Source organism: Idiotropiscis lumnitzeri, chromosome 15 (assembly GCF_059441095.1).
Source record: "Idiotropiscis lumnitzeri isolate Australia: NSW breed Sydney's pygmy pipehorse chromosome 15, RoL_Ilum_1.0, whole genome shotgun sequence".
NCBI lineage: Eukaryota > Metazoa > Chordata > Actinopteri > Syngnathiformes > Syngnathidae > Idiotropiscis > Idiotropiscis lumnitzeri.
Window position 1 is genome coordinate 13,383,733 of NC_142405.1, and position 17,623 is coordinate 13,401,355.

A 17,623-nucleotide genomic window follows, 5' to 3' on the forward strand; every position below is an offset into this window, starting at 1 on the left:
ATGCAGTTTTATTGTCTTAACTTAACTTAAAGGGGATGTTAGCCATTTTTAGCCTCTCTTTACTTTACTATTTGTTACCGACCAAAGTCGTGGCCCTCACAAACATGCGCAAGCATGATTCACAAAGATGGCTACTAATAATGACATGCAATTATGAAAATGTGCAGTTGTGATAGATCGTCAGCGAATGTTGTCCAGCTTGAACAAAATAGCAGCGCTAGCAACACTAAGCCACCATTAGCAGTGTAACTAAGCCAACGTTAGCCACAGCTACTACTTTGGTAGCATGAGTTAATTGTAATAGAGTGTTACTATAACACAAAATTTATTGGTGTTGTTATTTTTTTAGAGATTGTAAAATCAATTAAAAATTTGGAAAGTTGAAAAACATACCCGTCGAGCTGCATAGTTGCCAATTCTGCGTATTTTTAAAATCTTCTCATTAGCCTTATTTCGCTTCGGTCTTCTTCTCTTTGTTAGTCTTGCCCATTTTTTAGCGAGAGGAATTTTTTTTCCAGATAAATATTCCAAAATAGTATAGATATGTGCCAGTGACAGGAGAGTGCCCAAAAGTGCGACAAGTCATTGACATCTTGTCAGTCACGCCTGGTTCATCAAGCTGACTTTAGCAGGCACGTGACTGATGCCAGGTTTGCATGGGGCCATGTATTTGATTAGAAAGAATCCAAATGACCAAACGGAATAAAAATGCTCGATATAAACACCTATCATCAATCAGAATAAAAAAGCTAAATCCAAATGGAATTTTATTCGGATTCATAGTGGTTGCATATTCCTTTTGCCAATCCGAACGACCGTCATGTAAAGAGTTCAATTGCAGGCTGCATTCGGTCTGGTCATGATATGTCTTGACAAGCATCCGTAGTAACATTGTCATATACGCAACTTAAAATGGCAACTTAATCTTCTTGTTTTAAAGTGCTGGTAACTTGTTTTTACCAAGGTGTTGTTTTAATAAAAGTTTTAAAACAATCACGAATTCTGTGCTAAATAACTATAATCAAAAACAAGCCAGACTTAATTCCTAAAAATTATATAATATTGTCACCCATAAATTTACGATACTGAATTATAACTCATTTTAGATGTAAAATTGTTGAACAATTACTCTTGTCCGCACCACTTGAGGAAGCCACCATAGAACTTGCAGAATCACTGTTTTAAGTCATCACGTCACAAGTCAAGTCCCGAGTCAAATCTCAAGTATTTTATATTTTGTCACGACACAAGTCATCAGAGCAGTGATTAGAGTCCACTCATGTCCACGCCACAATGACTCAAGTCCCCATGACTACTCGCCGTCTATCTAATTAAAATGCTCACAAGAGTATCTTAAGTGCAACATCATATGTGCGCCTTGCAAACATGACTCTTGGGCTTGTGCAATTTTTTCCTGACGTTAACTAAGGCAGAAAATAATGGATGGCTCATTTTAGATTTTTTTTTAGATTTTAAACAAGCACCACGTGTTTAAGGATCACACTGGCATGTTTAACATCAGAACAACGATGCCCAGTAACATTAGCATACTGTACATCTAAACTTTGCAACCCAATTGTGAAAATATTTGTTACGTGACGTCTTGCGTGGCAAAGCTATGACCTCCATATTGAGTGCCAAGACGTTGTCAAATGCACACACAGAAGAGCATTATGTCACCAAGGAAACACTTCCGGTGTACAGTACATATTTCAAATGTTGTATATTCATGTCATTAACCCGCGCCACGGCTCCCTTGGCTTCTTGCCTCGCAAGAGGAGTCCACGTTACCGGAGTGAGGCCAAGAGCTTGCCCAAGGACGACCCGACCAAGCCCGTCCACCTGACGGCCTTCCTGGGCTACCAGGCCGGCATGACTCACATCGTCCGCGAAGTGGACAGACCTGGATCAAAGGTCAACATGAAAGAGGTGGTGGAGAGAGGCCGTCACCATTGTGCAGACTCTTCCGATGATTGTGGTTAGTGTGGTGGGCTGTGTGAGCACCCCTCACGGACTGCGCTCCTTCAAGACCGTTTTTGCTGAGCACATCAGCGACGAGTGGCGCTTTTACAAAACCCAGTCCAAGAAGAAGGCCATCACCAAGTACAGCAAGAAGTGACAGGATGATGACGGCAAGATGCAGCTGGGGAAGGACTTTGCCGCCATGAGGAAGTACTGCCAAGTCATTCGCATCATCGCTCACACGCAGATGCGTCTGCTGCCGCTGAAGCAGAAGAAGTCGCACCTGATGGAGGTGAAGCTAAATGGCGGCTTCATCGCCAACAAGGTGGACTGGGCCTGCGCGAAGCTGGAGCAGGCCGTGCCTGTCGCCAACGTCTTCACTCAGGAATGAGATGATTGACGTCATCAGGGTCACCAAGGGACATGGATACAAAGGTGTAACCAGCCGTTGGCACACCAAGAAGTTGCCTGCTGACTTTTTAACTTCAGCTTATAACTGTCCTGAAGTTGTGCCAGGTTGTTAACAGTCAGACGTAGACGCATCTCTTCAAGTAGCCTTGGTCCAAGTGTTTGATGCGGACCAGGGTTTTGAGTATTGATGAAACGAACACTCTAAATTTCTTCTTCTTAAATATGAATACACTCTTAATTTATTACTACTAGCTACTGGTTTGAATTAGGCACATAGATATTTCCAATACTCTCACGCAGCCCATTTGTTTTTTAGAAATGAATGATGTCTTTTGGTCTCAGCTGACAACACTCATCAAGGGAAAAACAGGAAAGAAAATGATGCTTGAAAAACAAAAACAGTGGAGAGCTGAAAGAGAGAGTTTGTGCCGTGGAATGATTGCAAAGTTTTCTGAGCCACCTGAATACGATGATGCTTATTCCTTTCTCATCCCCTCCTTCCCCCACCATCCTTCCAATGGTAGCTTGTTTAGGGCCCCATCCAACAAAGTTACAACGGTAACAGTAGACAAACAAGTGGGCGGGGCCAAAAGGTTTGGGAATGGTAAGTGTGGGCGAGCGAGCCATTCTGCCAGCATTTCCTCTCTCTCTTCCTCTCTTTGAACGTTTGCAACACTAAATCTCACGTGGCATTTCTTTTTGAATTGTGGTTGGGTTGATGCTGTATATTGACATATTTTCTTAAGTGACAACGTACATGTCCATCCACTAAGTGTTCTCCTGGAATTGCGTGTCCAAGCGATACTGACTGAGACATGATTCATTTGCACATCTATCGGAGATTGTTGGAAAATAAGTTGTGAATTTTGGTTTGAGGATGATGCACCCGCATTTTAATTTTCCCTGTTAACTTTGATTTAAATTTTGGAATGAGTTGAATGGTTGATTGATTGACTTGATTACAGTATCTATGTTCTTTGGAGTTTTAATTCTTTTGATTTTTAATGCAAGTAGAAAGGCTGTTGTCCAAGTGTGAATGCATTTTAGTGCTTTCATCACAATGATGTCATTTTCCAAGATTGACTGGATGTTGCATAATGCTTCCGGCATATTTTCTTCCTCCTCGCCCCTAATGACATTTCTTTTTTTTTTTGTTTTGTTCCTTATTCTTTTTACCCCACGGTCCTTTGCATGCATCTGTGATCACAAAACAAAATAAGCCAAATCGCCTTTATGCATCTGTGTTTTTCCTTTACTTTTGTCTTTATACTTACTGAAATGTCACTCTAAGTTGAGCGCATGTTTAAAATAATAGAAAATATGCAAATGGGAAGGAAAGGTGATTTTTTTATTTTATTTTTGGGATGCATTTTTACTCAGTGTTTCTGAATGCAACTGTGAAAACACAGAAATGACATGAATGTTTGACATGATACAGTGTGCTGCTTCCATTTTGAAATGTTTCTTTGCTCACAACACAAGGGGACAATGCATGCAGACCTTCAGAAGCTGTTATTTACAGCTATGCGACTGTCATAACTCATGAAATTTTCTCTCTACCTGCTGTAGGTCAACAATGCAACAGCCCGAGTAATGACAAATAAGAAGACTGTCAACCCATATGCAAATGGTAAGGTTACCTAATTGCGCACATACTTACATAAATATGTTAAAGCACCTACTGTAGGTGGGCAGCATTGTGTTTGGACTGACGAGGATACAATGCCTCATCAACTAAAGCAGGTCATTTTAAATACAGTGTACATGGGGGAAAAAACTGGTGGGGCATTTACGGTGCATATTTAAACAAACTTTCATTCCAATTCAAATTTGAATACAAATAGAGAAAATGATTGTGGTGGTTCAGTGAACCGTGTGGAGGGAAAACAGGACCCAAGAGCAACCGGGGTGAGGTGAAGAGGTTTTATTGAGAAGAGAGGCAGGGGAGCAGCGAGATCGGGACCCGGGAGTAGGGAGCTGGGGGTGGAGCGGCGCGGCGGGTCCGTCGAGGCTGCGGGAGCGAGGATCGGCGGGCAGGTGGCGAGGCAGCGGGAGCTGGATGCGGGAGGTGGGCAGGTGGCGAGGCGGCGGAAGCGGCGCGAGGAGGGCAGGTAGGCAAGGTGATCGGCGTCGTGGGGGAGACGCAGACGAGGCGGCAGGAGCGGGAAGCGGCAGGCAGGCATGGTCGGAGCGGGCAAGGCGCAGACGGTGATCCGGAACTCGGAGGTGGGCAGCGGGGGCCCGGGCTCGGACGGGCGCTGGACGGCTGGAGGAGGAACACGAAAACACAGGAGTCAAACAGGAGCGAGCGTCAAGGCGATCTGGCGAGAACGAAACGAGCGAAGACATGAGTCAATACCACGTTAGGTCACGGGATAATCCGGCGTCTGGCTCCTGGCGACGCTGGGTTTTATACAGGTGTTGATTAACGCTGATGGGTAGCAGGTGCGCAGGAGCCGACGCCTTCTCAAGCCGGGGGCGTGCCTGGATGGAAACCGCCGGAGACCTGAAAACAACAATAACTCGCCAGCCAGGCCCCCCCAAACCCGAACCACCACAATGATGACTACTTTTTTAGTCTATCAATCCATCCATCAATTTTTTTCTGTCAGGAGGCATCCAAACGAGATTGTTAATCCTTTTAATGAGGAGAATCAGCTCTTCTACTCGGATACTCTCCCGGTTGGCCATTCTTCTCATGATATCTGTAATGAAGAGCCTGGAGACTCAAGTTGAGTTGAGTTTGCAGCAAACTCATTTTAGCCCCTTGTATGTGTGATCTTGTTTTTTTTTTCTTGGTCACGAGCCACAGTTCGTGACCATATGTGATGTTTATTTATTTTTTAATTCGCGAGGGAAAATCAAGTGCCTTTTTGTCTTTTGGAAAGGGCATAGATTTCCTCCTCGTGCCTTGATTGAATGACCTTCACGACCATTGGTCCTTGTTTGCCATACTCCTTTTCGTTGATCAAGCCTATGTACTCGTCCCAATCTTTTGGTCATCTTCCTCTCTGTGATGCCAAGTTGCTCTTGTCAAAAAATTCAGTCATGGTTCTAAGCAATAATGTAAATGTTTGCTTCTTCAATGCCCATAAAAAGCATCTTATTCTGCTTGCTCCTACAGCTGTGCTCCAAAACTGCCGTTTCAAGTTTCTCATTTTAACTTGCCAATGTAGTAGTTGAAAAATGCAAAATGCTGACTTACTTTTTAACACTCATTTGCTCTATTTCTATTTCTTCCATTTCCGCATTGTTATACTCCAAAGTCTTAATAACTATAATAACTGAATAGTTATTTTAAGTTGATGTGCCAGATTCTGGATTGTACAATTTTTTGAGCTGTAGAAGCAAATGTTTCATCTTGTCCTAGTTGCTTTTCCACCCCATCACTTGATGGAAGCTGGTCACAAGTGGACTTGGAGTCTCTTGTCACAAAACTTTCCCATAATTGGTTCGACCATTGGCGTCGTGTCTTCTTGCCATTTAACGGAGAACCACTTTTCGGAATTACAACTGTTTTCACAACAAAGATTTATATATTTTTTTACCGTTAAACTGAGCATTTATATTTGTATCCTACATGGTAGCTCGAGACTCAGTGAGAGACATTCTCAGCTTACGTTTGCCACGGAAGCTATCTTGTCAGTTAAAATTGATTTTAAACAAAGCAATGTTTGTTGTGATGTGAGAGATTCACGGTAGGAATTTTGAGCCATCTGTCTATTTTTATATAGCTTTGACTTTGAATTGAAAAGATGGAGATATCGGCGGGTCTCCTCACACAGGCGGAAGGCGAAGCAGGCATACATTGTTGTTGTTGTTAGTTGTTCTGTGTGCTGGTCTGCATTCTATATGCGTGGTCACAAAAAAACCCCCAAAAAAACAAACACAATTTGCATGCCATCTGATTTTTTTTTAGAAAAAAGAATGTAGAAGAATACAACCAGAACTGTAATTAATTATTATTCCAGCATTAAAATGAAAAAATCATGAACATTTTGTCAAATGTATTTTAACCTCATCCAGGTGTTATTTTTAAAAATCAAATATGGCGCTTCAGCACCAAAATTTGCCCACCCCTGGCGTATACTAAACCCTACCTTTTTTAGATAACACTTAACAGATTGTTCATATACAAACGTCAGTGCTACGGCGGATGATGTCAAGTGACGTGGAGTCAAAGTAGAACTGATGTCATGGGCGATTTTATAGGGTGGCAGCTGCCACCTTTATCAAGTGTTTTACCACCGCAGTTGCTACCCTTGTATCCTCAACAAAATCCATCCATCCATCCATTATCTGTTCCACTTCTCCTAACAATGGCCGCTCAAATGCTGGAGCCTAATACCAGCTATCTTTGGGTGGTAGGCGGGGTACACCCTGAATTGTTTGCCAGACAATCGCAGGACACACATAGGCGAACAACCATCCGCGCTCAAAGTAATATATATCAAAGCAATTTAGAGTGTCCCATCAACCTGCCATGCATGTTTTTGGAATGTGGGAGGAAACCAGAGTACCCGGAGGAAAACCACGCAGGCACGGGGAGAACATGTAAACTCCTCACAGGAAGGCCAGCGCCGGAATTGAACCCACAACCTCTGCACTGTGAGGCTATCGTGCTAACCAGTCCCCACCGTGCCCTCAACGAAACCTATAAACACCAAATACAAAGTTGTATTATAAGTGCTCCTTATATTGTCTCCATAATGTCTATAAACAGTCTTTTGCATTTACTCCCACTACAACTATTAAGTAAAGTGCATTTTTATCATCCCAGGCTTACTGCAGTCAAGTGTGTTTAATATATGTATAGTTGCTCTATTCAGGGTTTAATATGTTCAAATGGATGATAAAATGAGGTGACACACACGGAACCCTATTTTACTACCTTAAACACTATGCCACGTGACGTTTTTTTCATGTCACTCGACATCGTGCTTTGTGCAAAGGCGTGTCACATCACAGACACATATGCATTCATATTAGAAGTTGCATTAGTTTTTGTAATGTGAATGAGTACTAAAAGATCGGATTTAGCAAAAAAATGCAAATTTTACTCATCTGATTTCAATGTCTTCTCCATTTAAATCAATACCTGAGAGGGTTGAAATATGTTTTGAAATATTTCTTTTCGTATTTATAGATACTTTCATAGTATTCAGACTGCTAGTATGCATATATAGTAGTTGTAGTACTATTGTCTTTATTCTCTTTCATTTTTGTTTGTACATACCTTAAGAAATTCAGGCTGTAAGATAATGATAGTTGTGTAAGATCAGTTGCTTGCCGGTGCGATAAGCGGCTATCCCATTAGTCAATTCTATTAGTCGACTAATTGCAACTACTATCGGTGACTAGTCAATTAGCAAAATAATCATTTGTGGGATATACAGTGCTGCGGCTGATGATGTCAAGTGACGTGGAGTCAAAGTTGAACTGAGAATTGGACATAGATTAGGCTAGTGCCCAACATAAAATGTGTTTTTCACGTGATATGGAACTTGGATCAAAACTGAATTAAAAATGTGTGTGTGTGTGCACGTACATGTGTTTGCATAAGTGTGTGTTTGGGGGTTATAAGCTCCACCCTCTCAACTGAATCGCCTCATATCTTCTAGCCACCCGAGTTAAAAGTCTCAATAACTGCCTGTGATGGAATTCTAGCTGAAGCGTGTTGAGTGAACAGGACAGTACTTGTAAAAGTCCCCAAATTCTTGCATGCCGATTTTTCAGAGATGTGAGAATGTCTGATATGCCTTATTATATACCAGCCATTTCAAAATCTTTAGTTTACGAATACCATTCCAGAAATATTGCAATTAGTGACGTGCAAGACACTACTGAAACTGGTCACATTAAACCACTGGCTCATTTTTATTATCTTTGTGTCTCTATTTGTCTTTTCAGGCTGGAAGTTGAATCCAGTGGTCAGTGCTGTCTACAGCCCAGAATTCTATGCAGGTAAATGCTTTTCTCTATTTGTCTGCACTTTTCTTCCTTCTTCTCTTTCGACTTCTTCATACTCTTGTTTTTTTCAGTATGTTCTACATTTTTTTTCTTCTCGTCCGTCTCTTTTGAACCTTTTTCACCTCTTCCTCCTCTGCTTTCCTCCTAAGCAACATGCAACCAGGCAAATTCTTTTTATAGAATGAGAACTGTGCTGATTTGTGCAAATATAACAACAGACTCTCATCTCTGCTGAAGAACAAACACACACTTTGCTACTCCCCCCAACACTTACGTCCTATTTCATTGTCATTCAGGCTTTCTCCTCCCACACCTTCATTAATGATTGTCATTAAAGTGAAAAAATACCAGGATTCTGAGAACCTCCGAAAATAAGATTACAGATCTCTGAGTAAAAATCAAGGCCAAGGGGAAAGGAAATCTGATTGCCTGTTGTTCCACAGGACATTAAAATACAGTACCTGTATATGAAATACTTTTTCAATCAATATTTTCTATTTCCCTGTTGGAGTCATTATATAAATCACCCTGTACTCTTTTAATCACAAAATTGCTTTGCATTGATTCCCTTTGTCTCACATTTGAAGCATCTAAAATACCAATTAGAGTGTCATTGTTGGTGAATATGTCCACATGGATAACAGATGCAGTCGTTTTAAGTTATTAGTCCAGTCAAATTAACTTGATATGTCACTGTGAGGGCATAACATTGCACACAATGCTACATGAAGGGAATTGTTTTCCACTCTTAGACTGCATGATTCATGTGAAATATGCACAATTCTTGAGGCTTTTTCAAATGTCCCACTCATCAGTATGTTTATCTTTTTTTGGTACAGAACCACTACATAAAAGAGCAGTGACGGGCCGTGCATTTCACACATGGGCCTTCAGTGAAGACCTACTTAGTCCTACTTGAATAAATACCTCTCATAACACCATCATTTATGACACCACAGCTGGACAAATAATGTACAGAAACACACGTACACAGTACTGAGTGAGTATTGGACGACCTAGCTTCTCTTGAACGGTCCGTCTTGAAAATGGCCTTGCAAGTATATCTGCAATTAAATACACACTTTTCCCTCCTACGGCCATTATGGTTTAAAAAAGCAAGAATATATTTTAGATTTTCGAAAAGTTGCCAGTTACGACTTTATGGTGTGTTGGTTCCGCATAGCGCTGCCCCCTCATGTGAATATCCAATCAGAAAACACGTTCATCACCTTCAGCGTCGGGCCAGCGAGAAGGCTCTCTCTAACCAATTTGTGATCTGATTGGCTGATCGCAACTGTCTATCACGGACGAATAGTGCGCTGGTATTATGAAATCTGCCTGGCAACACAAGCTAGTTGAATTCTGATTGGAAAAAACTCCAAGCAACAAATGCAACTCTAGAATATAATATGGCAAAAAAATATGAATAATATGATCATGATTTCTTGATTATGTTAGGCCGTGATGGCCTTGACCATCCACCACTGTAAAAGACGAACTCCATAAATGTACAAATATCCATCCATCAGCTATAAACAAGTGATTGATTTAAATCAGATTTTGGACTGACTTGTTTTTCTAAATGATTCGTATATGTGGCAGATTTGGTAAATTAACACACAAAATCCAGAGTTAGAATTATCATTAGTATTGTTTACTTCTTTGTCATTTTTAATCAGTGTTTCTGTGGAAATTAGTGAAGCCATTGTGGATAAGTAGGACCTATTTATATCGATGTGACCATGAAAGAGGTGTATGCTTGCTCCCATTTCCTTATAAAATGGATCTCAAACACCAAGAAAGGAGGAATCATACAGAATGAATGGACTTTAAAGAACACTGTTTCCAACATGAGGTGGTCTTAGCAAGTGATGCATTAGTTACCCGTTCTTGATCTTGTCTTGGCTTTCCTGTTTGCAATGCAGTATATGTTTACTTCATCTTTTGTTGATGTTTTTTTTTCCCTTCATTTCAGTGGTTTGCCAGCAATCATATTCTGAACAATATGAGTTAACTGCTCTGCTTTTCAAATTATTTATTATATGAGTCATTTTCAAATTTATTGATTGAAAATTTTAAACATTCATAGTAAATCTTTATGTCTCAATCTAATCACATGAAACAGGAGCCAATCAAATGTTTGTTTTTTTAGCTGATTGGGGATCTGGTCAACCAGATAGGTTTTCTTAATTTTCAGATTATTCAAATAATCCAAAATGATAAATATCTATGTTGCATTTAGTTTTTTTGGGACGGGCTTTTATCAGCATGGCAATAAAAGCCACACCCACGTACCAGCTTTGTCTTTTAACAGGTCTCTCCCTCTGCGCTGAAGCACAATGTAAATTGTTTGGAACAACAAGGAGACACAAGCGATGTGTAAATAGGGTGAACCAGAAGTTACTTCTAAAATATCCTGAGTCTGCCTTGCCCGATCAAACAGCCTCACTGACAAGAGTGGAGAGAGCGGTCGACCGGTTAGCAATTGATGTACAAACGACGTAACTTCAAGAAGTTTAACAAATTTGAATTATTTGGTGTCACGCAAGCTTGTTAGCTCCTCACTGGCAGCATTTACCAAGGTCATAATAGCCGCGTGGACTTGTTATTATAGCCTGCACTCACCAATACATAACAATGTACAAAGTAAGTAGTTTACCATTAGATAAATCAAATGCACTCAATCAGAGGCGTCCCTCATTTTTGTTAATGCTTATTTGTATAGCCCTTTTCCCCAAATTAGGGCCATTTGTCTCCAGGAATTAAAATGTATAATTCACAAACCAATAATATCGCAATACATTGTCATACAGCGTCCTGCTCACACTATGCCTCTCACGTTTGCCCGTGAAAATCAGACAAAGAAAAGGGGAGTCTGTCTTGCAATACGATACATTGGGCCATGATATGAATTTGCAGGTACTTAACTATAAAGGTGACAACAGAGACCCCCATGCTCTCTCTCGTTCTCCAGCTCTTGACCTCAACACTTGCCCGGCATTTTTCAAAGACGCGGCTCAAACTTGCCGTTTTCCTTCTCGCGCTGTATTCAACACTGATCGGCCTCATTTTTTTCCTTTGTGGTCGCTCAGCTACCTGTTCAGACACTCAGCCATCGCGAAGCGATAGGCTCCATCGTTTGCATGTACTGGAGTGTGACATTGAACAGATTTTAGGCAAATCATTAATAAAAAAATAGAGAAGAGGAGTGGCCCCAAAGAAGAACTCTGGGGTACGCACCTCTCATTGATGATAAAAACAGACAGACTGCCCTGGAAAGAAAGTCACCGCTGTCTGTAGTGAAAATATGGGTTAAACCAGAGTAAGGCCACGCTTGCTAGGCCAATAGCATATCATTTGCCAGTGTGTAGATTGACCACGTGAAAGGCCTCAGTAAGCCAGACAAATACAGCAGCAACAGACATGCTTGTCAAAAGAAATAATTCATTTGTAAATTGGAGTAAAGCATTATGAAAAAGACTCACAAATCATTTCATATATATATATTTATAATGAACAATCGCGTTTTAGTCCCAAATGTGTGCGAAAATCAAAGACATACTAATACAATGTGGTAATATCAGGGTGACTCTCATGGTTGCCAGGGCATGAGGTCTTTAAATCAAGGTGACAAAAGATGAATAGGTACAATTACTCTTTTCCTTCATTCTCTTTGAGAAACTCTTGTCCTTTGGCCCAAACCTTCCATTTTTCATTAGGTCAATGAATGCTTCACTGTTTCTATTACCATTTCATTAGATCTCCCTTTTGAAGAGTTGCATAATTAGGCAAGGAAATCATTTCTCAATCTTCCTCTTCACCTTCTCTCGTCTCGCTTTCAAATTACACCTGGTGTCAGTTTTCCCCATTTAGATTAAAGATAAGTTAATAACCGTAACACTACACCTGTAACATTACACATCATATCAATTAATTTCCCTACTCTGTGTACTCTACTTTGATATTGATTTGATATTGATGATTTCCCCTAGCCACGTTTGTTCCTCGTTATTGCTAAAAAAAAAAAGAAATTGAAGAAATTGCTCTTTGATATATTGAGTGAACTGCAAAGTGCAAAAATAGTCATACCTGTCCAGAGCCAGGCATGCAAATGTAATTTATATTATCAGAGTGAAGTAAAAATCAGTGTTATCTTAGTTATAATGAACTTATTTAAATATATGGCTAACATGATAGGCCAGGGGTGTCAAACTCTTTGTGGACGGGCCACATCGTAGTTATGGTTTCCCACAAGAGCCGTTATGACTGTGAACCCATATAAATGCATGATCACCTTACGTTCTCACATTCATACAACAAATTGATGAAAAAGGCAATTTTGAAATCAGAAGCCACTAAGTAATTGTTTGCTCAACAATTTTTCAATTTATTTTAAAAGGGAGGATTGGTAACAAATAAAAGGCAATATCTTAAATCTCAATGTTGTTAAAAGTGAAGAAAATGTGCTGGAAACAGGAAGTTGACACACATGATTTGCCCTTCGTGGGCCACATAAAATGTCTCTTTTCCATGAGACAAAGAGAAAGCAAACATACATTTCAAAACGACTTCATGTAGTGTAGACCACCAGTACAGCTTCATTTACAAATTGAAGGAGCCCATGTTTTTATATTCTGTTTAAAATAAATCAAATAAAATACATTTAATTTGAATAATGTGCCTATTTTGACAAGATAGCATTAAAACAAATAAAAACAAATGATTTAATACACGACTCACAATTATGATTGAATTTAGTTATCGCAATCAATTGGTGCCCTGCACTTGTTCTCTTCAACGAGCCGGTCCCATCTAAAAAAAAAAAAAACTCCAAAAGCGTCTCTTTTGATGTTGGCTGGGAACATTTTTGAAGCAGAATCTCTCCTTGCAGGTTATGTTGAGCATATCAAGGAAAAACAATCTGATAGCACAGATATTCTTCACCAATAAATATCAATTTAAATTGCCCACTCACAGCGTCTCTTTGATCAACTCAATAAAATGTTTTGTTGAGTCTGTTTTTGAAGCCACCTACGGTGATGGAAAACCTCTGCTCAAGATGATTAAAATCATAAGCACCATTCAGGGGGTGATTTGTCTGATTGGAGTGCTGAGCCTTCGTGTCAATACAGGTGTATGCCGAAGCTGGAGTTGAAAAAAATAAAATAAAATAAAGAATCAAAATAGAAAGAAAGCTGTGACAGTGTAAATTTGAATTGATATTCAAATGTAATATGATGTTGCACCTTCCAGCCGGTGACAGAAAATAGCTTCTTAAGTCGATAGGATGACGTGATTTGTTACGGATCACTCATATTTTTTGATTGCTCCACCCAAAGTTTGTATCTGGTTTGACGGTGTGTAAATGTCTGACCTAAGTCGATGGTCGAATCTGTGCAGCCAGAACAGTGTGCACCTGTGACATGTGTGCATTTTTCTCCAGTGCCAGGTTTTCCCTACCCAGCAGCCAGTGCAGCAGCAGCAGCAGCCGCGGCATACAGAGGAACCCACCTACGAGGTCGAGGACGAACAGTCTTCAACACATTCAGGGCGGCTGCGCCACCTCCTCACATTCCAGCGTATGGAGGGTGAGCATTTCTTTCAGTTCACTTCATTTTTTTATCTCCCTTTGGTTGAATGTTTTGTTTTTTTCTTGTTTCACTCAAATGGCAAGTCCTGAATCTCGGTGCTCGGAGGCAGCAAAGCAGTGCATGCGAGCTTTGCCTCACAGTGATAACCAACTCCCCCACTTCCATAGCATGCTGATTTAACCAAGAGGCATGCTCCAAGACTTGCTTTTCATGGAGTCATGGAAGATTACTGTCAACTTGGCTTTGGACTGTGGCGTGATTGAGTAAAATGTCAGAATGGGACGTCATCAACTATTCTTTTACAAATTCATCCATTTACTAAAATGAAATAAAACATCTCCCAAGGCCCAACAACTCTTGCAGACTCTTTGTTGCTCGAAGCCCTGAAGAGCTGTGTTGTTGTGGTCAGTCAGATGAAATTTTCTACCATTCTACCATGGTCTGTTTTTTTTTTTTCTCTTTATAACTGCAAGCCAATGGGCATCAAGGAAGCTGGCTGGGATTCTAATTAAAGATGAGGGTTAGAAATTACTTGTATATCCCCATGAGGATAGATGTTTCCATTGCTCAATGTTTTTGATTAGCATAACAACAACTTGTATATCGTATTGAACACCTGCAACAACTCTCTAATTCATTTGGATGGTTTCTTAATAATGGGATTCAAAGAGGTCTTGTCCAGCACAATGTATTCAAGACATCATAATGTAGAGCTTGCAAACAATGATGTGTAATGAACTGCCACTTTTGTCGTATCAGTGCCTAAGTCACCAAACGATGTTAAATAAAATGAGTGTACAAGGGTCTGATTTACCAAAGGTTTGCGTCTGCAACAATGGGCACGAACTTGATTGCTGACGGAAATAGATAGAACGTTGTAGCTGATCCACAAACTGAGTGCTCTCAGCATTGCACCTGCAAAATACTCAAAATTCCCATGCAGCTCATTTTGATAAAATAAATTAATTTAGCACTAATGATTCCAATACTTTATATATATATATATATATATATATATATATATATATATATATATATATATATATGTATATATATATATATAAGACATTATTATATTATTATTATATTAGGGCTGTAAAAAAAGTGTCAACTCAAGATAATTTTTTTTTTAAAAATCACGCAATTAACTACATTTTAACACAGTTAACTCAGTACTTCAAAAATGTATTTGCGTATCTTGCAAAGACATATTCAAACACTGTACCATATTTGCCGTATATCTTTACCACATCATCTCAGAACAAAATACCCTGCTTAAGTTACCACTGGGCTTTGCAAACCAACACTGCCGGAGTGTGGTGCTTACAACTAAATGCACCGTATAAGTTTTAAGAATTGTTTCAATGGATAAAAGAAAGCTTTCATTAATTTAAAATACACTTCATATTTGGTGATTTTGCTTTAAATACAATATATTATTCAAGTAAATACATGTCAAAAGCTTCTCAAAAATAGTAGTAGAAAAAATGTGATTAATCACAATTAATTAATTGCGATTAATAAGTTAAAAACATGTAATCGTTTGACAGCACTAAATGTCTCACATCTCTTCTTACACATAAAATGATCATGAAATAAATCTCTGTCATTACCATCTCTCCCGCGGTAGAGTCATGCGCAGACGCTTTTTTAGGGGGGTGGGCACAATTTATATGAATAATGCCGGAGGCTCGAGTCCCGAATGTTAACAAGATAGCGGCTGGCGGGCGGGGGACTGACCGCCAAAAAAGGGTCAAGTGCCCGGCTCCGACTTACACGTGGACTTGACACTTACAAAATGTTTCATGGTCAGACCCATCAATGCTACCACAAGTGTAAAAGCCTCTTTTCATCACAGCTGTCTCCAACACTTTCACACACCTGTTGCCATTAGTGCCTGTAATCTGTTAAAAGTGTGTAAAGAGGCACTTTAGTAGGATTTTAGTTAACAAGGCCCGAACTGTCCAGGTCAAAAATATAAGCACTGTAATAGTCTAATAATAAGTCTGAATAAGCTTGATTGTATCTGGGTCCCAATTCGGTCTGAGATCCTCCTATAGATATTTAAAAAATATATATATTTTTCTGAGAGCTTTTTGTAAATCCACAGGCAATTTGACATAGGAGTTGAAGGGAAAAATGATGCAATAACACAATCGCAAAAGAGAAATGGTACAGCTTGTACTTTGATTAATGCCGCCTCGCCACATAATTACTCTAGCGGTACACATATTGTGAATAATTGATGCACACTCATGTATTTTTATTAAAGCATCTTTCTAGCGTGGCAACAAGTTGACTCTGAATCTGGACGACAGCCAGGAAACTTAATGTGTTTTTTGTTTATATAAGGGCATGATTTGAACTAAGGTTTTAATCACCTATCATGTAAATATGCTTGAGTCCCACATTTTAAATGACCCTGCTCTCAGCGTTTCCATGATGTTTGAAGCAATATTGATCAGAGTTTGCACAGACAGTGGGAAAGCTGTATAATGGCTAGTGAAATTGGAGCTTTTTCTTCTCAGAAGAACAGCAGCAAAGTCAATGGAGCAGCGGAGGCTGTTGCTGCTGGAGGCATTTTATTGGAAAACAAATGAGGGCTGCAACGTCTGCAACACACATTTTCTATACACATCATGTTCAGCACAGTTCAGCCAGAGTTCAAAAGGCGAAAAAAATGCACTCAACCACGCTGAAACGCAAACAATTTGATGATTTATCTCCACCCACTAATAGGAAGTAATAATAAGTAAACAGGCAGTTACAAGATATAAAGACACATTTTATATATTTCTTTTTGTAATAGCTGCGTCAATTTCAGTTTGTGCTTTGAATTCCACTGTTACTGACGAACAATTTTAAGCAGTATTAAGCTGATTGTGTTTCCATTTGACTTCAAATGCAATCTTTGTATAATCATTCTTTCAGGGCTCATTTCAATGGAGTTTAACAGCATCACAATTTCTCAACTGATTCCAACTCAATTACATGACCATATGTTTTCTTGGACACTGATGGAAAATTTTGGGCCAATAACGACATGGCGTTGCAAGAAAACTACTCAGCATCCAGTCGAATCTTTCTGATCCTCAGCGTGTAAGGAAAGATCAGATATCTTCTGTTTTTTATTCTCAGCGTTGAAGGTGGCTGTGACACATACTGTACGTTGTCAAAAAATCCGGAATACCACAACAATTCCATAGAACCATCCATTATGAACAAAATAATTAGATGATTATTAAATAAAGATAATGATTAGCTTAAATTCCTATGATACATTTAATTCTCCACACATTCACGGGTGATCTGCGGGCATAAATCAGGTGACTTTTGGTTAAAGGGCAGAGGGAAATTAGGGAAACTACAAACACAAAGGTCAGAGTCAAGATTTGAACCCAGAGCCTTCTTGCTGGCAGGCAGCCATGCTAATCATTATGCATAACAGCAGAGACAATATCTGTTGGCTATCATGTCATTATTTATGGAGTCCATATATTCAATCCATCAATTTTCCATACTGGTTTCCTGTTTCGGGTCACAAAGGGCAGTTAGGTTGTAGCCTATTACAGCTGACTTCAAGCGAAAAGCAGGCTACACTGGGGACTCGTAGTGATTCAATCACAGAGCACATATAGACGTTCTCTCACATTCACGGAGGAGGAATCAGGGTTCTAAAGGTTCGGGAT

General features: G+C 39.7%; 1 protein-coding gene and 1 pseudogene across 11 annotated transcripts in view; both read left to right on the forward strand.

Annotated features, from left to right (window-relative positions):
* Positions 1 to 17,623, forward strand: part of rbfox1 (RNA binding fox-1 homolog 1) — a 265,406-nt gene that overhangs the window by 230,161 nt on the left and 17,622 nt on the right. For all 11 annotated transcript variants that reach the window (XR_015846620.1, XR_015846619.1, XM_088316625.1 and 8 more), the window contains 3 exons: positions 3,943 to 4,003; positions 8,284 to 8,337; positions 13,787 to 13,931. Coding sequence is in view for 9 of the 11 variants with exons in the window: in XM_088316625.1 (XP_088172751.1) it covers positions 3,943 to 4,003; positions 8,284 to 8,337; positions 13,787 to 13,931 (260 nt within the window). In the remaining 2 variants the exon portion in view is untranslated. The remainder of the gene's footprint in view (positions 1 to 3,942; positions 4,004 to 8,283; positions 8,338 to 13,786; positions 13,932 to 17,623) is intronic.
* Positions 80 to 3,907, forward strand: LOC148323005 (large ribosomal subunit protein uL3 pseudogene; annotated as a pseudogene).